This window comes from Volvox carteri, assembly GCF_000143455.1.
Source record: "Volvox carteri f. nagariensis unplaced genomic scaffold VOLCAscaffold_17, whole genome shotgun sequence".
NCBI lineage: Eukaryota > Viridiplantae > Chlorophyta > Chlorophyceae > Chlamydomonadales > Volvocaceae > Volvox > Volvox carteri.
In genome coordinates, this window is record NW_003307560.1 from 878,955 (window position 1) to 901,195 (window position 22,241).

Sequence of the window (22,241 nt, forward strand, 5' to 3'; positions counted from 1 at the left end):
CTCGATCCCTACGAGCTGACTAACAGGTATGACTGATAGTCGTAGGAAGCATGAAATCCCTTTCTTGAGCATCCTTGCTTTGCAATCAGAAAACCTAGATTATCGCGGAAGTCCATCCGTGTTATCGTGCCTTACCGCCTTATCCAGCACTGTTTCCCCCCAAGGTGAGAATGTAGGACATTCACGTTGTGTGTTTATGGCGGGCGCGCATTCCCCGGGGTAGGGCGAGCACACTCTGCTGTCCCCCCGTCAGCAGCCGCCTCCCAGCCGCCTCGCCGTCATGAACGGAAGCGCTCCATGCAACAGCAGCAACACGCACACCGTACTCTTTTTGAATCCGCCCGCCGTACACAGCAACGCGCAACCCCCCAACCCCACATCCTCTTCCCCACTCCATACACAGGATCCCCACCGCGCCTGCCGCCTTGCTGGACCGTCTCGATGCCCTGATGACGGCCGTCGGCTACTGCCGTGGGGGCGACATGTGCTCCAACCCCTACCAGCTGCTACACCCCGACGGCTCTGTCAACAGCTTCGAGGAGGCCATGGACCCCCAGTACGACGGCCTGTACGCCTCACTGCGAAAGTTCGCATTCGGCCGCTGCTCCACGGGGTACTTCCCCAACACGGAAAGCAGCTGGCTATTGGGTGATGCCAAGCCATCGCCGCCGCCGCGAAAGAAGGGCCAAGGCAACTGAGCTACATGGGGCGGTCTTGATCTTGGTTAGGCAGGGCTAGGTGGCGGAGCTGCGCGCTGCGGATGATGGGCCATGGGCGATATTGAGGGCGTGCGGGAGCTTCGCTTTACAAAAGTGTCGTGCTCGAGTAGTCCCTTTCTGCGTCGCGTAGCGCCAGGTGCCAGGCGGCCGTTTAAAAAAAACTACACGCCCCGGAGCCAACGGCAGCAGCAGCAGCTTGCAATTGCATTCTTCTTCCTGCGTGCGACCATGCGGGCGTGTGTGAACTGATGGGGTGTGTGTGGCGGAAATACTGTATGCCAGGTGATGATGAAAAGAAGCGCATGGCGTGGCGTTCTTAGCACATTCCCTAATATTGAGAACTATAGGACCAAGTGCGCTAATGCAATTAATTGTGGTGGTTTCTTCTTTCGGGTTTAGCCGCGCGTTAGTCGTAGCCGGTTTGTTTTTAGTGTCCAAAAAGGCTTCCGAGTGGGGTTAGGGGGCTTGGAATTGACGTTGTGGGTTACCTCGACAAAGAAGAAGTAGAAGGGCCCGTGACTCGATGCCGCTGTACCGAACTGAGCACCGCAGGTGACGCAGAAAGCCAAGGGGAAGAGAGAGTTTCGTTAGGCTGTATCGGGTTGCAGGTCAGTCGATGCTGAGTCAATTAGCATGAGCTTTGAGTGGTTTTGGCGAACATGGGTGGAGCATAGGAGCAGCGCCAAAGCGCTGAGCGGGCGCTGCGGGGAGAGCGGCACGTGGGGAACTGGGGGCAGGAGCAACGATGCCCCCTGCAGTTGGCTCTTAGCCGAGGCATGTACTGTTGCATCGTGCGGTGCTGCCGTCCGTAGTAGTGCGTTGGAGCTTACGAAGGGATAAGGAAAAGCCCACCACCACCACCGTCTAGCATTGACGTCTAGGCTTAAGGACGGATGAATCGGATGCTTATCCGTGGCCGTTTGACCTTACGGGCGCTGATTGACTGACTAGACACACCGACATGTCGCCTCACACAGACAGATAGGTCATTCTTCGGAGGCGTGCACTGCAATGTGCAACAGCTTCAGCACTAGTTCTGTTGTGGTCCAGTTTGTGTTGACATAAGTATGGCCGCGTTTGGTTGCATCCTGTCGGCGAATATGTGCATGGTGATGAGGGTGGAGTGGAGTAGCTGAAGGTGAACTGAGCGAATGCAAGGGAAAGGACGAGGGCACGGTTGCCAAGGAGCTGCCCCGGAAGAGCCGCGAACCCAGGGTCCTAATCATTTATCCGGGTTCCGTTTAGCCAATAGGCTTTCGTTAAGAGGGCGTGTCCACACGTTGTGCGCCAGATTTGGCTCCGTTGACTCCCATAGTGCCGCTAGTTGCGCATGTAATACTACATGACGATGACACATTTTGCAAGTGTACCCCAAACCGCAGTGTTCGAAAAGGCACAGCCGTGAAAGGTAATCCAGCACTTGACACGTCCAAGCCCCACACAGCTCCATTCAGACAGGTAGAGACGCCACACCACATCCAATGAGCTAGATGGCTGTCTTTATACTTCACAAACTGTAGCACTCTAGCCGTTGGTAGTGCCAATTCTGCCCCACACCTTGGCTTTGGTCTAGGCAGCTGTCTGTCCCAAGAGGCAGCGAAAAAACAGCCATAACATCGGCTAAAGCATCGTGTCCACTGCTACTCTTATACCCAATACACCCACCGACATTTCGTTTAGTGTAAACCCCCGAAAAGGATTGGCGCCCACTCACCCCCCCAAGCTGTTAACACGTGAACATATCGAATGTAAAAAAGGATATGCTGTTAGTGGTCCCACGCGCAAATCACCACTTTACGGGCACCTGGTTGGCCCGATGTCTTCGCACCCTTCCCGTTTTACCACCTGGGGCCGTCAGGGTCCGGCTTGATGCGGACTCCAATCACGCCACCCATGGGCCATACTACACCCTGCATGGCACCCTTGGGAACATCGGGATCGGGCTTAATCCTGAAACCCGCAAACGCAGGGTTCGCATTCTCCTGTACGCGCGAGCCCGCAGGCACTGCAGAAGGGGCGGTGTTACTAGTGGTGCATGACGGCCCTGGCGACCAGGCCATTGCGTCCGCGGGAGGCCGCTCATTCAGGTTCCTCACGAAAGCCAGGGGCAACGGCGTGATGGCCATGGGTGTGCCAGACACGCTGCTGGAAGGAGCGGGTGCGGCATGTTCTCTATTTAACTCGACGCTGATGTCGCCAAGCGGTGTTGCCGGGTTACCTTCCGTGCTATCCTCGTTCCACTCCATTTCGGCGTCTGTGAAAGCACCTTCGTCATCTCCGTTTTCTTCGTCGTCCTCTGCATGCTCATCGAGTTCGTCCTCGGCCCTTGGTGTGATGGGTTCATCGTTGTTGGCTTTGGGCCCTGTGTGTGCATGCGTCGCCCCCTCTCGTGGTTCCAAACCATCTCCCTCGTCATCGCAATTTCCATTGTCCTCCTCCTCATCAACCCCCTCGGTGTACTCTCCCGCTGAGGCCATATCCTCATCATCGCCACCAGCGTCGTCATCCCCGCCGCTCGTGGACGCAATAACATGGCCGGCACCCTCGGTCATACCGTCGTCACCTCTGCGGTTGAAGTCTTCACCTACCCCGCTAACCAGCGCATCGCTGACTGTGTCACCTGTATCCGCCAGTGCTGTCCCAAGGTTCTGCTGCATCCCATCACCGGCACCCGCAAGCTCGTCTGCCATCTTATCGCCGCCCTGCGCCTCACCAGTGGTGTCACCCTGCTGCGCAGCCTGCTGTGTTGCGCCATCTTGGTTAGAGCTGTGGGTTGCAGCTTCAGCCGCGGCTGCAGCCTTAGCGGCTGCTGCGTCCTTGGCAGCCTTAGCAGCCTTGGCGGCCTCTGCTGCCGCAGCGGCCTGCTGCATCTGCTCCTCCCGGAGCGACATGTGTGCCTCCATCAAGCGGGCCTCGTACTCTGCGACCTCTTGTTTGAACTCCGCCGTGCGGTTGCCACGGCGTGCGTGCTCTGCAATGCCCTGCATGTTGTGCGCGCCATAAAGGGATTACAACACAGAGGACCTTGCGGAGCGAAGAAAGACTCCTTTTCCTTACGCAATGCAGAGATCGGGCATTACAAGAGCATGCGACATGTAAGCTGGGTGCATACCAGGTTGCGGCTCTTGGGCTGCGGGTGCACTCGAGTGCGTGGCATTGGAGGAGCCAATGCGTGCGCCAAGTCCAATCTGTGCACGAGTGCTTGCTGCCTGTTATCAGGCTTGAACCGACCTGCAAGTGCTCAGCGAGGATCGGGGCCAGACTAGTACCACCACGCACCTTGAACACCTGGTACACGTGCTCGTCGCCCAGAGCGTGCTTGTAACACCGCAGGGACTCCATGTACGTGTGCAGTCCCTTCTCGCTGTAAGGGATGAGCGCGATGCAGTCAGCTAGGAAGCGCCATTCACGGACCACTGCATCGTAAGAGTTGCCGCTGCTGCTGGTGGGGCCAGCGACGGCGCCGATGCCTCCGGATGGGGCAGTATCCCCTGCCTCCGCTGACATGGCGGGAGCCTGGGCACTAGTTGCGAACTCGCATACGACGTTCTGAAACCGCTCGCAGAGGCGCTCCTTAAGCTTATCTGCTAGCTTGTCCGCCTTGACGTAGCCTAACAATCGCTGTATGTCAGCAGGTAGGGGTTGGATTTGTAATCATTGTCATTTGCGGTGCAACCTTGCAAAGGACAGAAGATCGATGTACAGGCTCTGCCCGCATAACCGCGTGCAACAGCACAGTCCCCCATCAACCCGGCATGTGACGTACCTGCATCATTGTCCTGAAGTCCTCCTCCGTTATGGGGTCGCCGCGGGTCAACGAAGAGATGATGTCAGCCAAGTTCTTAAACACGTCGTTCTGGCCGCCCTTAGCCTGTAATTGGCGGCCGCAATTTCGGGAGCTTTGTTAGGGTGCGTTGCCGATTCTCCGACCTGGACGTGAGAGGACAGCTGGGACTTGCCAAGCAGGTGCAGCTGGACACAGAACTGGGCGGACACAGAATATCTGCTGTGATGAAGCGGCCAGGTCCGCTCGTGGATTCGGAATGAACTTATTCTTCGCCCTACCTGCTTCTTTGACATCGAGTTGAAGAGGCGGATGGTAAGATCACGCAAGGCTGGGTTGGGAGCCACAAGGCAGCGGGCCACGTGGGGCATGTGGCCCCTGGATTTGGTCATTCCGCTCAGGATCAAGTGCGCCAGGATGCACAAGCAGGTCTTGGCGACCTCTGAGGACAGCAACGGGCGAGGGGCGGGATGAGCGAAAAGGATGGAGGTTCAAGCGAGTGCCAGCTTCACACGTACAGCAGTGATTCCTAGGCTGCTTTTCCTCCATGATCCATGCACAGAAACACTCGGCAGCCTGTCTATTTTAGCATAGGATTTGCCAACTCAATACAGTTTTATACGACGGCTGGACTGCCACACCACATTCCCACCCCCACCTTCGTTTTCATCTTTCAGGCACATGAAGATGCGCTCCGTCCACGGCTCCACGACGTTCGGGTGCCGTCGGACCAGGTCACCCAGCGCTACCAGCATGCCGCAGCGCACCTCGGGCGCGAGCTTGACGTTCCTGTGAGGAAAGATCGAGCCAACACACGCCATGCGCAACAACGACGAAGCTCACTATGGGCTGTGAAGCCAGCAACCAGGGCATCAGGCCACCCCCGCCCGCGGGTCTTTAAGCCGGCTCATCAATTTATACATGAAGGAATTCAGCAGAGTTTTGGAAGGATCGTCAATGCGGGGGCGCAGTCCACACTGTATGCGCCGAATATTTGGTCGCACGTTGAATTAGCCTTGCAAGTCTCTCCCCAAAGTGGCTCGTGTCTGCTGCATTCGTGTCTGCTGCAATCTTTTCGCGTACCCGCCCGAGAGCCGAGTGAAAAAGACTGGGCAGTTATCCTCGCAGTAGGTCACGCTCAGCGCCATGAATTTGGCTAGCGTTGTCATGGCCGCAGACGCCAGGTCAGGGTGCAGGGCCAGAAGCGAGGGGTTGTGGCACAGCTCCGACACCAGTTTGCCCCACATGTTGATGAGGCCATCCCCCATAAGCCTGGCCGCTAGGTCATCATGCAGTGCGTCGAGCTGGGCATCCTGTATGTGGATCAAAGGCATGGCCACACGTAACAAGTCAAATAAAGGCCTGGTTGCGCTCGGGCAACGCGGGACATTGGTAGATGGAGGCTGCTGGCCTTGAGCTGCAGGAGCTATATTTTTGTACTAGAGTGCTATGAGCATCCCCGACGTTAATTGTTAAGTGCAAGGGCAATCTAGGCTGGTTATGGCGGCTTTTGTGCGAAGCACGCGGGGGCCATGGCCTCCCGTCCCCGGAAACCAAACGGACACTGTAACGCTGTGTGCGCCATGATAAGCGACATAACCTTAAAAAAACTAGGTTGGTTAAGCTGGCGTGTGTTCACCGCAAAGCTGGGGTGGGGTCCTCCTCACCCTTGCTTGCCCGGTGCCCAGCTGCGCGTCCATGTCGTTTGCAGAGGCCTGCTCTGCCGCTTTCTTCTCCTGAGCGGCACGTTCCTCCCTCACGCGCTTGGTTAGCGTGTCTAGCAAGGCCTGCCATGCGGAGTATAAGGTGGCGGTAAGCAGAGGAACCAGAGTCGGGGAACCGCTAGTCGAGCGGGGCGTGTTGGTGCGGAACGGCGTACATGCGGACGGACTTGCTACCCCACCGGTGTCCGCTTTTTACATAGGAAATTCGATGTTGTGTATGAAAAGATTAAGTACAGCAACCAAACTTCAGCATTCAGTATGGAGCCCTGAACGTTAAGCGGATTGCATGTACCGTTTGGAAGAGGTAGACACATACCCCCATGCAAGTAAGCACGTCATCTACAGCAAGACTCAGGGGACGCAAACGCACATCCTGTCCAGCTGTTGCGCATGTGGAGCGTCTGCAAATAGTACCTGTCAACTCGAACCCTAGGCCTGCAGTCAACGTCCGCCCACACACCAAGATATCCATACATCCACCCACCCACCCACCAGCTGCTGTGTGGCAATGCAGCCCACAAGGTAAACGGCACGCGCTATCTGCGTCGCCGATGCGCGCCCGCCCACAAGCTCCGCGGCGAGGTGCTGCACGAGCGGCCAGAGAAGCGTGTGCGGCTCCGGGTGCAGCTGATAGATCGCCGCCGTGGCGGCCTGCGCGGCGGGCGGCCACGCGCTGCCGTGCTGCGGCAGATGGCCGCTGACCAGAATGCTGACCAAGTTGGCTAGGGCGTTGGGGATGTGGTTGGCTGGCTGGTACTTGCTTCCGCAGGCCAAGCCGCCCTTAGGCGCAGCGTGTAGAGCACCAGCGATGTCTCGCAGTATGAGCGCCAGGTTGCGCACAAGAAGCGGGTCCTGGTTGGGGTAGCGCCAAAGGGAGACGTGTATTGAAAGCAAAGGCAGACGCAGTGACCGAAGAACGAGCGATATCCGAAGACCACCTACATGCATGCGACAGCACTGGACTTTGCTACGAAACAGGCTGCCAGACCCGGCAGGGATTGACGGGCATGCAGGACGTGCCAATGACAATGGCGCAACTGGGACAGGAGTAATCAGACAAGTCAGCTGCACAAACCTTGAGGATCGTGTGGCTTCGTTTGAGGTGGAGGATGAGGTTCTCCACGTCATGCACCACCAGCTCAGGCGCATGGCGCGCAACCATGCCGCACAGCAGGCTTAGCCGACCGGCCATGATCCGTGATTGCCGTGCCTATCCACGAAGAGGTGGGTGGCGAAACCATTGCTGTTAACTAGCGAAGCAGAACAGCAAGGAAACCAATTAATTAACCTTCTCACGGCATCTTCAGTACTCAACTTCCTTAGCATGATGGCAGGGACAAATTCTGATTCCTGTTCGGGTTGCAATGAGCGCAGGCTCACCTCCACGCAGGCGCAGGGTACACCGATGCACGCCGACATACATAGGGACGCAGGACGCGGATGAAGCCTACCTCCTTAGCAGCACTGACGCCCTCGCGCTCGAGCAGGGTTGCTTGGATGATAGCGGCCTTCATATTTCTGAGCGATTGAGATCCGCCAGGACCACGTCAAGCGTCAAGCACGCTAGCTTGGGACAACAAAACAGATAGAAGTAACGGTACAGCAGCGCACAACACCCTGACGTCCGTCCTAAATCAGGAAGCATGGTGCAAGCATTGGTTTACTCACTCGAGCATGATCCGCACGATGTCCGGCCCAAACACGGGGCTCTGACCGGGTGCAATGCCTGTTATCGCCAGCCGCATGAGCTCCTCAAGAGCTTCCTGATCGCACAGCGCCAGGTTATCCACCATCTGGGTCAGCTTCAAGACTATGCAGGCATTCTGCTGCTTCTGCGTACTCGCGCCTGGCACGGGAACGCAACCTTTATTGTTGTTGCTATTATAGGAACAAAAAGCCAAAGAGAACAAGGAGAGAAGGTTTGCAGCGATCATTTTGCTGCATTCTTATTTATTGTGCCCTGGTTCCGGTAACAGAGGTGATAATGCAGGCCATGGGGCAGGCAAGGGGCACCTGAAAGCGTATGACCTTCCATCCGACAAGTAATCCCCGTCCATGATGCGGCGATTGTTTGATGCCTTTGATCGGACTGCTTGCTTTACCTTCACAGCCACATGCTCACCTGCGATACTCGCCGGCAGGAGAAAGTTACAGAAGGCATCCAAAACCGTTTCGCGGACCTTCTCGGACGTGGAAAATACGAGGTGCCACACACGCCGCCAGGAATCAGCGACCCCCTGCAGCTGCTTCTGTAGTTGCATATGGAAGGCGGGTAGTTTAGACGGCGACGTGTGTTTTTCAGCGCAGACAAACATGGAGCTGTGTTGGGCCACTCAACTCGGGGAAGGCGCGAATATGACTTGATTTCGAATGCCTGCTTTTTTGACCTCAAAATATGCATCACCGCAATTTGCCCGGCGTTGAATATCTGCGGTTGAACGCCTTGCCCTAGTCGTTTTTGGCAACAATCATGCCCTGTAGCCGCCCCCGGGGCCCCAATGAACACCCCAAGAGCCATCTGCGCGCACGCTGCCGCACCTGGCTGCATAAGGTGAGCAGCTGGATGGCCTTCTCAGCAACATCAGCACTGTCCGAAGTAAGCAGAGCTTCCACCTCAGGCAGGGCCGCCGCCAGCGCCCTTGATAGTTCAAGCAGCTCCTTCAGCGTTGCAATCAGGAGTCGCACCTGCGAGTACGTCATGTTCCCGCGTGCGCCAGCGCCGCCATTGTTGTTGTCATGTGGGTCTGGCTGCGGCGGTGGACCACTACCTGCAACGGTGAGGGCCAAGGGATGCAATCTGCCATGGCGTCCAGAAAAACGCGAGGCGCTAGGTGCCCAGCAACAACCGATCAAACCGGTTGATGGCTCCCCCTCTGCTGGAGTCGGTAGCCCAACTTGATGTTACCGTCTGCGTTACGTGTCCCTTCTCACAGCGCAGCTGCGCATGGCCCACAACGTTCGCAACAAACCGCCTTGGCCAGCAAAGCAGGGAACCATTCAACAGGAATGGGTGGTCCTCAAAAACGTACTACTATTGACTAAAGATGGTTGAATTACTTCAATTCAAGCTGTGTACATCCCAGCAGATGACCTTACTGACCTTGCGCTTGCTACAACATTTGCTCTTTACAACTTGCGGTGGGACTACAGTACTTTCTCTTGACGACTTGAATTGTAGCTTGGCTCGCCGTGCTGCTGCTGCTGCTCGATATAGGATTTGGGAAACAGAGCAAACTACAACTTTACCAGCGAAAAGAAAATAAGCAGCGCCGCCGCCGCAGAGGGCCGAACGTTACCCACCTGCGCCATCGTCGAGTTGCGTGGGCATGATGATGTCTTGCTGGCCGTCAGGACCAGCAGCTTGCGTCTCGCCACCTCCTAAGGCACCCGCTTCCCAATGCGGGTCGCTATCCTGCGCATCCTCCTGTCCATCTTCCACAACGTCCGGCTGCATGCCCTACAAAACGCAACTTAGCGCGAAGTTGGCTGCTAACGCAGTGGTGGACAAGGGTAACTCGTCGCATATCGGTATCGGCGAAGCCCACTCCCAGCACGCCCCGCGCTTACCTTCAGATCTTCCTCAAAACGGTTAAGGCTGCCAACTAGGAAGGCGTCTGTTAGCTGTGTCTTCGCCGTGATATGCACGAGCTTGCAGAGCAGGCCGAGGGCGGCGCCCGCAGCCAGGGCACCATCATCCAGCCTGGCCACGGCTGACTTAGCCGCTAGCACAACGTATTCTATGGGCCAGCAGTTGCGCTCGGCCAGGGCCTCGATAGTATTCAATGCCGTCTTCCTGCACTTCCACAGGCACAGGAAAGTCATCGATCGACAAGCCATGTTGGTGGTAGACAAGGTTTCGGTGCGTCAAGGGTTGTTCGGCGCGCTGGCAGTGTAGACAGCGTCTGACGGGCTGAGTGCGACAAAGCAGAGGGCGTGTTAACGCCTCGTGCTGGCAGAGAACATGAGTTGCTGTGCCGGATTTTCAGGCTTGTCACGTTTGGCATTCCGAGAGTTAGTGTCCTCCAATGTCGGGGAAGCCTGCACGAATACATCCGAATATGCAGGTTCCGTTCCCCCCCACCTCTCCCCCAACATGTTCAGGGTCGCTATTGATGACTGTACAGCATTATTGGCCTCCTGCCTGGGCAGCTTGGGTTCGCGGCTGTAACGATACGCCGTCGGTTGGTAAGCAGAAGCCAAATCCATGCCTACTGCCAACTGCTGAGTGTCCTCACCTGACTAACGCGTGCATGTCATTCACACGCGCCACCAGATTTTGTGCGACGTTCTGCCGACTCATCTGCAGCGGGCGGCTGCCTTTCTCGTTCATGCCACACGCCATATATGACTTCATCAAGTGGCCCATGCATTCCACGAGGTTGCTACGGATTGTGACGGCCGTCCTGCACGCAGTACACGATGCGGTGGTGTCTCAGGAAATAGTGAAGATTCTGTCGTATGAAGCCAGTCCTCCGTGCCTTGAAACCAGGCGGCTTATGATATGCCCTCCCGCCTTCAGGGAAGTTACTTGTCTGGCGCTCCCTTGCCGTGTTCAAATTCCCTGGCGCACCCATGTCCCTGGGCGGAATTCACACGCCCCTTAAGGCCACTATTAATACTGGTAACGAAATAAAAAGTAACATGCGCTAAGCTCGCTCGGAGGAAACAGCGCAATGAAGATGGCCAACATATTTAAACACGCTGATTGCACGGGTATCCAGTGCGGAACTAAGCTCTTTCCTTGGGCTCTTGTGCAAAACGTCTGTCCCGCAAATAACAGCAGCCTTACTTGCAACCAAAGTAGGGCATCAGCTGGCCGATGCTGGCGTGCAAGACGTCTGACAGAGCGGCGGCCATGCCGCTGAGCATCTCGGCTGCTCTCTTGACCGGCTTGGTATCATGCGATGCCATTTCGTCGTATCCTTCGGGCTCCACCTCACAGAATTTCATCACCAGCTTTTTGCCCTAAAGCAAGGCACACAGAAATGGTGGAGACAGGACACCTTTTAGGGTTCGGACTTGCGTTCATCTCCCGTCAGGGCAGCTGCACATCCAAGTAAGATCTCCATGCGGCACAATTAATAAAACATATGTGTGTGTTACATGGTTGGGGGTTGCGTGACCCCATACCTGTAAAACTACCCATACGAGCCGAAGGCCCAACGGCAATACCACAACGCCTAAAAGCCACGGAGAAAAGGAAACACCGCACATCAGCCCAGACTAGCGTCCAAAGGGGGTAACTGAGTTTCGGTGAGTTTCGCTGAGTTTCGGTGAATAAAACATATAACCCCTTGCTGTCTCAAACCATTGCTGCTGTGGTTCCGCTTCCCAGTGGCGTTTGTATTTAGTAATTCGCAGGGCACGCCGCTTCCTAACCTGGCGTTTGTACGTTTTCAACGCTGCCATTGGTAACGAATGGCATTATGTATCACTTGTGACGCGTAACCGGATTGATTCCAGCTGTAATGTTGACAGACAGCCTCTCGCGCAGCCAGGCCTACTCGGGCCTACTATAGAATACAACCCTTCCTTTCGCTTGGTCCTCTAAGCACACACTTGGCATTGAGGTACTAAATGGCCAGTGCTGCTGTGGCGATCATCGCTTCCGTATTGTGTCATCCCATTTCCCATAACACACACGACCAGAGACCCAGAGGGGGACTCACCAAGGAGAGGCTGTCGTGCTGGCTAGCAGCGAGGGCAGCAGCCTGGACGGCAAGGTCAGGACCGTGATCGTGCTCCTTGACCAACCGGAACAACGCCTCCCCCACGAGGTCAAGGCAACCGTTGGCGTTGGCATGACGTGTTGCGGACAAAACCACCACATCCAGACACGCCGCCAGGGTGGCCTTCTGCTTGGTACTCGCGGTTTGCTTGGTAATTGAACTGTCCTCCAGGCAGCGTGCGGCCTGTGGATGAACGGGGTGCCATCCTATCAGAGCAGACAGGATCGGTGGCATTTTAAGAGACACTGCAGGCCTATCACCGCCAGCGCAATGCCACCTCTACACAGGTCATCAATGCGCCGGAACCAATATTCTAATCCACGTTAGACGTAGGGTAGCTCAGAGTATGAGACATGATTCGACAGGCGCCAATTCTGCCAGATGGCTCCAAGCAGGAGCCCTTACGCGGGAGTTTTAGGTTCGCAAGCAAGGCAAGGTACCGTAGGAGCTACGACTGCCGTCGTGGACGCCATTCAGGCTTATTTATCCCCCACACAGAAAAAAAAACATAGGACAATATAATATTCCCTGCGTCCCAGATCACAGGAAAGGTCATCTATGCCGGAGGCATGCTGCCAGGCCTACTCCACGCCAATCCCAGTTGTCCCTCCTTACCGTCAGAACGCAAACCTCAGCAAGCCGGCACTTATCCGCTGGTGAGCGGTACAGGATCTCGTCCAAGTTCGCTTTTAACGTGCGACCCAGCGCCCTCATGATTCGCTCCATAATCGCAGGCCAGTCGACAGCGCTTTCATTTCCAGGGTCCTCCTGTACAGCTTTTTTGGCCTTCCCTCCACGCTTTTTGGGCGCGGCCCCTGGACACGGAGAAGCGGCCGCGATATAAGTCGTAAAGCGGTGGAAAGCTGTGGCAGACTTTACGCGGCCAGCCTAAGCAGCGGGTTATTACATACCTGCCATGCGCCCCGCCCCAGCCCCTCTGCACTAGTGCCTACAGAGGCATCGACCTTTGAAAGTTTGTATCGGCAGTCGGGTTGGTAATGCACCATTTGCCGTGCACGCGACTGAAATTTCAACCCATAACGGCCATGGCTGACAGTTTCATGTTGGCTACATGCCGCTGTCACTTTTCTAAGTTTCATCTTTTTGTTCTCCGGCCTACAGCCCGCTAGTACTCTCCACCGTTGGACCACGTGAGTTTGGTCTGACAGCACGGCCTTCTGTGCTTGGGAACGCACCCTTAGCGCTCGCCTCTGCCTTCTGGCTGTCCAGCAATCGGTTGTGAAGGTATTCATGAATGACGCTGAGGAAATAAGCATAGGCGTGTACGGCGTTCCGGTGAGACGCCACCACGGTTTCGCCCTTGTCACCCCCATCGGCTGAAAGCTCCTCCAGGCCGCTGGTAACAAGCACGCTCAGGTTGTGAGATATTCCCGTTGTAAATTTTGTCAAACGGCCCGCATCCAGGAGATCCAGGCTCCTGCATGTCATTTGGACCACAGGGTGGGGGAAAACACAGGATACGCAGCGTGCCAGGACTCCCAGTCCCGGTGCAGTCCGGCGGCCCCGCAGATGGCACCAGCGAGGCTGGCACTCAGCTTGCAGATACCTGACGACGGTGTAGACAGAATTGAACGTCTCCTGTCTAAGGATACTCAGCGGTCCACTTGAAAGCGCAGACGAGCAATCTGTTCGTAAGATAACCACGCCTTAGCTAAAGTTACATCCTCCATCGCAAAACTTGTACATAATTACCCTCGTATGCATCATCAATATCGCCAGGCTCTACACTTTCGAAGTCGGGAACGTTGGAAGCGACGAGGTCAGTATCACGTCCCCGTTCTAAGTCCCGGAGCTTCCGTGGGAAGTTAAATGTCTGCATCTCGTGGTGGTCGATGAAAGCTACTTACGCGATGCCAAGAAGGTTGTTTCCGCCCAAGAAAGAGGCATGGCAATCGCGGTCAAACGCTTCTGTAGGGTTTTGGTAGTTGCTATGTGCAAAAGAAATATCCATGCCTTCGTGGCCCTTACCTAGCTGTAAGGAGGTGCTCGCTTCGATGAAAGCTGTCTCAGTTGGATCTTATCGTACTGCAGCCTCGGAAAATGGCTGCCCTTGCCTGTAATTTGAGATCCTGTATTACTACAGGAAAAATTTGCTATACGCTACAATCCACTTATCCGTAAGCTTTAACAAGCCCTCTCTGCGTGCACGACCATATACAAGGAATATTTCTGATGTAAACATTAAAATCGTTAGTAAGGTTGATGTGCGAGATGCACTATGTGGCTAGTTATTAAAGGCTGACGTACAACGGTTTCACAGGCATAATGCCAGGAGACCATCGCGAAGGCAGTGGCAACGCTGCCCAGGCGCCAGCTTCCGCGCGCAGTTTCCGCGCGAAAGATGTGGAAACTGCTGCGGAAGCGGGCAATGAGGGTTTCGCAGATGTCTTTTCAGGGCCCGACATGGCCGGAATGGGAATAAAGATACAAGCGATTGGTGAGGAATTATTGTAAATTTTTTGAGTTTCATCATGCTTACATGCAGGAAGTCTGTTGTGACGACATGTAAGTTGCGCATCTGCATGTGCAGAGTCGCTGGCTGAGCCCACACGGAGATTCCTGCACATCAACATCTTGGGGAAGCCCTTACCGACCTGGATGATATGGGACAAGCAGCCTAAGCTTAACAGGTTGTCCACGGCCAACGACCCTAGTGGCCTTGCGCACCCTAGGCTGGGCCCTAGGCCAGGCATGCTTGCGAGACGGTCTGCACGTCATGTCACCTCGCTCGGGACCAGACCCGCTTTGCCTCGGCAAAGTTATCATAACTGATGATTGACTGGCTCAGGGACACAGTTTTAGGAAGGCTCCAGTCCCCAGAGAGGTCACCATCCGTATTTGAAGCCACCATTTATGGACTGCTGCACTCTCTGATGCCTTTTTCCCAACGAGTATATCCCCTTGGGGCAGCTTGCGGGACGCAGGCCCGTCTAACCGCACGCAACCATCGACACAACAACCATGGACCAGTATTGCGCTTTTCCCCTCATCTCCCACTTCCTGAAACCATACACTCGCCCCGCCGTTTCGTAGATTCAACTACTTGATGTCTCGACTGCACACGTTCATGACTGATGCTAACAGCAGCGTGTATGCAGCGGCGGTCTCGCAGTTCATGGTGGCTTCCATCATTATCTCTGTCCTGAGGTGCGTGCTTGGGCGCTGCATGCCTGGAAGGGTAAATTATGCCAGTGTGTGCCAGAGCGGACGTGCTGGGCGCGCTGCGGGCCATCCTTTCCCCTCAGCTCATTGGCATGTCAGCAAAGACTAACAGAGGCCATCGTCGCAAGCACGTGGCCCACATGGGTAAGCAGCAACGCTTCACACCGCGCAGTGACAGGGCGGCAACTCTTACGGACGGCGCCATCCTCGGTTCAACCCAACATTTTACTTACATCACGGCAACTTTTTGGTCTGTGTTGATGTTGTTACAGGGTGGTTATGTGTTATGTTGTTTCACGTCCAGAAACGGCACCAGTGCGGGTTTTCACCTGCAGCGCACCTCTCCAGCAGAGCACTGGCCACATTCCATTTGGCTTCACACCTCCACTTCACGTTTCCTTGCTTAGCTTGCCATAGCTTGCACATAGCTTTTCTTTGACAGCGCACCTTGCCTCTCACTTGGCGCTCACAATCCGACATCCTGCCTCCGTTGCAGCTTCTGCTTGGAGACCATTCCGAGCTTCCAGTCGCACCGTGCGCCTGTGGCGGCACGCGTCTTCACCTGGGTGGAGGCCGTCACCATCCAGATCTTCGCATTGGACTACCTGCTGCGGTGAGAGGATGTGGGGACGATGCGAAGGACGCGGTATTCCGCGGAGATGCGTTCATCACTCCGCCTTGGTACAGGACAGGAATCGGGCTGTAGACACACATCGTAACCATTTTTTTCCTTCCAGAACTCCGGGCATCCATGCCCGTCCCCGCGGACATGCCCCATATGGCCATTCCACGTGCCTACTACGCCACGCCTGCGTGAGCTTAAGCATCGTCCGTCGGCTGTAGGACACGCACATGAACACAAACTGCTCAATGTGCACCGTGCCGTAGCGTGGCGCGCCCGATTAGCAGCACTATCCCCCAGCTTGACTGTGCTCTGGGAGGACCAAAGCACTCGTGCACACAGCCCAAACGTGCCGTATACCGGTGCAGCTTTCAATACGTGCCGCGCTGCTGGCCTCCTCGATCACACGCCCCAAAGCAGCTCTCCATCCTAACACCGCCCTAATCCAAACATTAATCATTTCCCATACCACGGCCTTTGTAAACACAGGTTTATTTCCGCCCCTGTAAAGCTCAAGTTCACGGTGGACCCTTTCAACATCATCGACTTGATCGCTATTGTGCCTTGGTACATCATCACCTGGGTGGGCACCGACTTCAACGGCACCACCGTGTTCCGGGTGGTGCGGCTTCTGCGTGTCTTCCGGGTGCTCAAACTTGGGGGCAGGTGGGTTGAGTCGCCGCCGGACAGCGGCCGTTTCCCGGACCAACCATAGCTGATGGATGGATGGATGAGTTTTGAGTGGGCCCAAAGGACCACACCCTATCGCCTTTGGCCCCGATATTCTCTTGACGCTCAGCGCTTCCGTGATTCGTTACCTTCCATGGCAGTCCTCCGTCCTCGTCTCTGAACACGCTTCATACCCTTCTCTTCGCCTTTCTTCCGACTGCCAAAAACGTATGCAAACGAAAGGTACTCGAAGCTGCTCGTGGTGCTTCACTCGCTGCGCAAGTCTCTCGACATGCTGGGCCTTATGGCTTTTTTCATCTCGCTTTGCATCGTCTTCTTCGCCACGCTCATGTACTACGCGGAGCGCGGCAGCTACGACGAGCAACTGGGTGAGCTTTCGGAACTGGATGTTTGGGTGCCCATGCGGTCGCGGGCCGCGGCCCTTGGGAATCGCGGGGCTGGGGCAGGTGGGGGAAGGGTGCGGGCTCAATGGTGTGGTAGAAGCCCCTGCAACTGGCAAATGTCGGCGGCGTATGCAGCGCTTATGGCTTATGCCTGCGCCGATTCACACGTGCACACCTGTGTGTGTTTCGGGAAGCCCCTAATGAACCGTTCCCGACTGCCGACTGCACCTCTCACCGCCCTGCATGTATGCGCGGTGCAGGCTACTACGTGCGGCCCTATGAAGTCCAGATGATCGATTACGGCGTGCCCAAGCCCAGTCCCTTCGAATCCATCGTGTCGGGCTTCTGGTGGGCCATTGTAACCATCATGACGGTCGGCTACGGCGACACGTTTCCCGTCACGGCGGGCGGCAAGGCCATCGCGTGCGTCACGATGATCTGCGGTGAGCATTTGCGGCGCCCGTGTGCCCCGGTCTGTGTTGATCGGACTCGCGGTGCGTAGCCTGCCCGCAGATGACCGTAGCCCTCTGTAGCGGTGTTCGTTGAAGTCTGCGGTCGTGCAGACTGCACGGCGGGTGCGCGTGTGTGCGTGGCCTTAGGGTGAACTGCCGTAAGAGGACTTTCAGCAGGCAGGCACATGGGAAATGAGTTGCGGCAGGTGCGGAATGCAAGGGGTAAAAGGACAGGGCTGGATGAAGCTGGCCGCCGTTTACTACCCTGGACGGGACTGGATGGGACGGAACCGCAACGAACGGCTACCTAAGGCGATACAAATGCTGCAGCTGAAGATATATGTGTGTTGTGTGTGTGTTGTATGTGTGTGAGTGTGTGTGTAACACCTTCTGGAGTTGCGTTACTCTCCAAAGGCATGACGGGCCCATACGAGCCCCGCTGAGGTGGTCCATTGGCAAGCCGAAGGCTGTCCGAAAGAGATAGATCTTGATAGGACATCTTCTCCCCCACCCTTGCTCATCTGCCGGTGCCGGGCCCCTGTCGTTCGGTAACCAGGCATCCTCACCCTAGCGCTGCCCATCAGCGTTATTGGAGCCACGTTTACCAACGACTGGGAAGCGCACGTCGTGGAAGAAAAACGCCGGATTACAACCAACAAAAAGATCACAATCACCGCATCGCCGTTGCTGCTCCAGCTACAGGTAAAATTACAGCGCAATGAATGGATCGTTGTGATTCAGTATCGACTTGCGGTCACACGGGATGTCAGCAGTCTGTAGTCTGTAGTCGTAGGCACCAGGTCTCCCCACTTGAACTCTCCTTTCCTGCGTCCGCCCTTTGTGACGCCTGTGCAGATGCGCTCAGGTCTGTCTTGTCTGCACCCCGGAGGGTCCATTGAGTCTAGTACTTGCGACAGCCCAGTGGCATGCTTAAGACCGCATTGTCGCAGACCGCCTTCCCAACCCAGGCCCCCCTTCCACACTCCTTCCTCGAGGCCACCTCTGATGCCGTCCGCTGCGCCACCTCATTATATTACCCTTCCGCTCTGGCTCCGCTCTGCTATCCATGCCTTCCACACCTATCGGTTGCGCCTGTGGCCCGCAGCGCCTGTTGAATCGACACCTGGAGGACGCGGAGACGCTCATCATGCTCAACCGAAATTCGGAGGTGGCACTGGAGGAGGCAAGCTCAGAGCTGCACCACACACTCAAGAGTACCAAAAAGCACCTGCACACTGAAGCCAAGGCGGTAAGCGGTGGGGGATGGCGTCAGGGTCTGTCTGCCCGGAAGGCTTTTGGTAAAATTGCGGAGTCGGATGACAGCCTATGAGGCTGGGGAGGCGCGGGACGGCCTAAAGCTTTAAGACGGTGGTCCTGCACGGGGATCCTGCTAGCGCATCATCATGCCCTCCAGGAGGACCTGGCCTCGCGACGTTGTTGGGGAAAAGATTGTTGCTGTCAGCTACTTGTTGTTACTGTTGCAGCTCAGGCGCCTTTGATGATTGGGCTTTGGCTCGCCGATATGTCGCTTATCTTACCCAGCGCTTAAAACCATCCTATTTGCTGCGGCTTTTTTCCTCTACCCTGTCTTTCGGGCAGGACCTGAGGCTTCGCCGTAATGCGTTGCGCAATCGCACAGCTATGTCCGCCGACAATACACCGTACGACCAGCAATACGGCTATCTGCCCATGGATCACGTGAAGGAGAAATACCGCGAGTGAGTGAGTGTGGGCACGCCGCCACATATCCGGACATCTTGTCCTGCCCCGCCGCTGATCCTTACAATTGTCTCACCCTCCGGGTTGGGGGGCTTATAACCGTGTTGCCCCTGGCTTCGGTATCTTGCCCACCCCTTACAGTGGCTCGTCAATGGTTCGTCAGTGGTCCGTCTTACCAAACAATGCCCTCACACACCTTCGCTAGTGCCCTGCTTCTGCCGTTGGCACGCCTGATTCGGCATGCCTAACTCCTAACCTTGTCAAGTCCCTAACCGTCGGTCTGTCTCTGTTTCCCAGCGCGACGCGCTGTAGCACTGAAGTCATGTGCCGCATTGCCGCATTGCCGCTTGCCCCCGCAGGCAGCTGGAAGCGATGTCGGAGGCGGCAGGGTCCCTGGGGCGACGCGCCTGTCACGTGACCCGCATGGAGGCAGTGAACATGCACCTAGTGGACCGCGAGCTGGAAGCGATCGTTGCGCGGCTGGCCAAGAAGCATGCAGATCTGGCCTTTCTGCTGGCCAAGCACGAGGTGCGCTAGATGGGTTGCCGACAGAACGGGCAAGGCATGAAAGGGACGCAAGGCGAGATGGGGGCACAGGTATAAAAGACGGGGCGGAAGAGGATTGGCAAAGCAGTTGGTAGGACAGGCGGTAGTCAAGTGAGCGGCGCCATGCAGTGGAGTCTCAGCTGCTGCGCTATTTGGATGGGCGAGGGACGGATAGATGGCCGTCCAGTGTCTGCATGAGCAGCAGCTAAGCGAGGTTGGCGTGTAAATGGCCTTACACCTTGAGCATCCAACTTTCCAAAGCATATGGTATGCGCGTAAATGGGCACGCATTATTGCGGCGCCTACAGACGCTTATGCAGGGCAGACACACATATCCAGCTGCCGTTTGAAGGACATGCAGGGCGAGATTGATTCAACAGTGCATTTCAACAGATGGCGTAACATCGTACGTGGCTCGTACCACGTGGCTCGTACCACGAGTGCAGGAGAAGCCCTCGCCACTGGCGCTACTGGAGGCGGAGCTGGCTGATCTCAAGGGTTACGTGGAGGACTGCAGGGCCGCGAACGCCACAGCGCTGTCAAAGGGCCCCCGGGTGAGCGCTGCTGTATCCTTCCAGTGTGGAAAGGGGGAGAGGAAATGGCAGTGGGCGGGTCAATCTGGCGATTCTGTACTATTTCTGTCTTGGTGTCCTCGTGTTGCCTATTGGACGGTCACTTTTGCTGTTGGTGGGTCATGTTCAATGAACCCGGCAAGCATGCTATGTCGTATGTTTACCATGTGCAATACTGCAGCTCGATCCGGCCTTTCCGTTATGTCTCGCTTGTCGCTGTAGTGCTGATGCGGTAACCCGGGCGCATTCGTTTGCAACTCTTGCCGCATGCAGGCACGTGAGGCCACAAGGTCAAATCCAGCTGCAAATGCCCGGCACAGCTAACCGCTCGTGACTTGACCTGTCACACTTGACCTAAAACGCAAGCGTGCTGGTGATAACACCACCGTGCTGCTTGCACCTAGATGTGTTTACCGGATCATCGACATCTAAATCCTCGTTTCGAATTGGTCAGCGTATTATCCCGCTGTCGTCCACGGAAGGCTGGAGCTGGCTGGAGCTGGTTGGAGCTGGTTGGAGCTGGCTGGAGCTGGGACCCCGTGAGCGCGTCGCGATGCTTGGATTTCAGTTGGCAGGAGCCACAGCCTCACTCCTGGAGGTACTTGCTCTGCTCCCGGTGCGCATGCAGCTTCTTCGGGTCGGATGAGGAGTTACGGCTGTCGACACGAAGTGTACGACTCTGTCCGCAATTCCGTGGTGTGATGCTGTGCCCGTTGTAAACAGGAAGACCCCTTTTGGGCTTTTGAAGTCGACACGTAGCGTATGGGATGTGCGGAGGGTCGTAACTAATTCCGAATTCTTTCGCAGTGTTGGGAAACTATTATTCCATTGCATTTGCGCTTACGCGGGGTGTGCGGGACTTGTCGCGTTGTTGCGGCTTCGCTGGCTTGGGATTCTGCAGGGATGTGCTCAACAGCAGCTAAGTTTTGATAACAGCCGTGGTGCCGGGCCTCTGTTGTGGGACTCGACGCATGACAGGTGTGACATAACACCGTACCATATGAGATCTGAAAGTCCCGGTACGAGGTTTAGTGTACAGCTCCCTGCCTAAAAGGATCGTGGGGGATAGGCGCTTCTTTTTGGGCCGCACTTGACAGCCGTATATATAGCGCATCGACCCACCATGCCCAATGTTTCAGGTCTCCATGACACGCATGCTGTTTCTTCACTATTTTGTGATTCGGATTGGTTGCGAGGTCCGTAAAGTGATCGTCACTTTTTCTTGCATTTAATCCGTGCAAGTCCGCGAGTTTTTTTACGAGAGATGTTTCTTGCCAGGGACCCCTTGCGTGCATACAGCCCAACGGTGAACTCAAGGGCAATCAGTGAAATTGGCGGCTTTGCAAATCTCCGTTGACTTGCCCTGTCCGGCTGGTGGCAGCCGGAAGGAGTTCGATGGAGGGGCTCCCTTTGCAGCCCTCCAGCTTGAGGCCTGCGGATTAGTTGGCATCTTTGCCCCGCGCACGGAGTCGGGGGAAGCAAAGGAGACGGGGAAAGCAAACACAGCTGCGAGATAGCGCGAGGTCTGAGTTCTTGGGACATCCGTCTTGTAACGCCAAGAAAGATAATCAAGAATACCCATGGAGCGGCTGCTTTTGGCATTGTTTTAATGGTGGGACTAGGTTCGGGCCCGTGTGTCCCCGGAAGCACGCCGTGGTAAGGTTCCTCCGTTTGAGATTGGCTATGCTTACCAATCTGTAGCATTACGTCAAAGTCGATGATGCGCCGGTTACCGTCCTGCAGGCACTGCGCATTCTTACAAACTGGTTGTCCACTCTCACCCAACTACCATACCAAAAGTGCAAGTGGGTAACATGCGCCCTTGACTATTATGCAAAATTAAAAGGGAAGACATTAGAAATTCGGCTATAACGGCCAGAAAAGGAAAAAGCCTATATAAGCGGCTGCTTATCCGATGGTTTGGTTTATGCGAATGTCTTATCATGATACATACATATTACAGCTTGTGTTACATGCTGACGGCTGCTTTCGAATGCAACGTCAGTAACGTCGTTAGACCCTGTAATCGTACTGCCGTATTCGCCGAAGAACTAGAGGTAGACCGAGCCAATGTTCCCTGTTCACAACAATCCGTTCTGGCATCATCTTTTTGGCTTA

General features: G+C 55.8%; 3 protein-coding genes across 3 annotated transcripts in view; 2 read left to right on the top strand and 1 right to left on the bottom strand.

Moving 5' to 3' along the window:
* VOLCADRAFT_120839 (uncharacterized protein) overlaps positions 1–698 on the top strand; it is a gene marked incomplete at both ends in the record, with an annotated part of 13,285 nt that extends 12,587 nt beyond the window's left edge. Inside the window, one exon of the mRNA XM_002950025.1 lies at positions 404–698. Within this exon, the coding sequence (XP_002950071.1) occupies positions 404–698 (295 nt within the window). The remainder of the gene's footprint in view (positions 1–403) is intronic.
* A 46-nt stretch (positions 699–744) lies between these two features.
* Positions 745–13,928, bottom strand: VOLCADRAFT_104588 (uncharacterized protein; the record flags this gene model as incomplete). The annotated part of the gene is made up of 23 exons (XM_002950142.1): positions 745–1,420; positions 2,565–3,700; positions 3,999–4,340; positions 4,486–4,590; positions 4,785–4,945; positions 5,162–5,292; positions 5,587–5,816; positions 6,171–6,290; positions 6,720–7,079; positions 7,303–7,437; positions 7,679–7,745; positions 7,896–8,073; positions 8,350–8,476; positions 8,766–8,995; positions 9,528–9,675; positions 9,795–10,020; positions 10,309–10,389; positions 10,463–10,630; positions 11,017–11,192; positions 11,897–12,139; positions 12,572–12,771; positions 13,153–13,394; positions 13,825–13,928. 23 exons carry the CDS (start codon positions 13,926–13,928, stop codon positions 1,348–1,350), a joined length of 4,983 nt encoding a protein of 1,660 aa, XP_002950188.1. The 3' UTR covers positions 745–1,347.
* A 147-nt stretch (positions 13,929–14,075) lies between these two features.
* On the top strand, positions 14,076–21,640 carry VOLCADRAFT_104589 (uncharacterized protein; the record flags this gene model as incomplete). Its single annotated transcript, XM_002950026.1, has 16 exons — positions 14,076–14,414; positions 14,508–14,607; positions 15,011–15,124; positions 15,636–15,752; positions 16,251–16,427; positions 16,674–16,897; positions 17,095–17,277; positions 17,843–17,988; positions 18,392–18,535; positions 18,886–19,004; positions 19,365–19,533; positions 19,998–20,105; positions 20,397–20,400; positions 20,528–20,739; positions 21,025–21,101; positions 21,505–21,640. Exons 1-16 carry the CDS (start codon positions 14,243–14,245, stop codon positions 21,638–21,640), a joined length of 2,202 nt encoding a protein of 733 aa, XP_002950072.1. The 5' UTR covers positions 14,076–14,242.
* Positions 21,641–22,241: the final 601 nt, after the last annotated feature.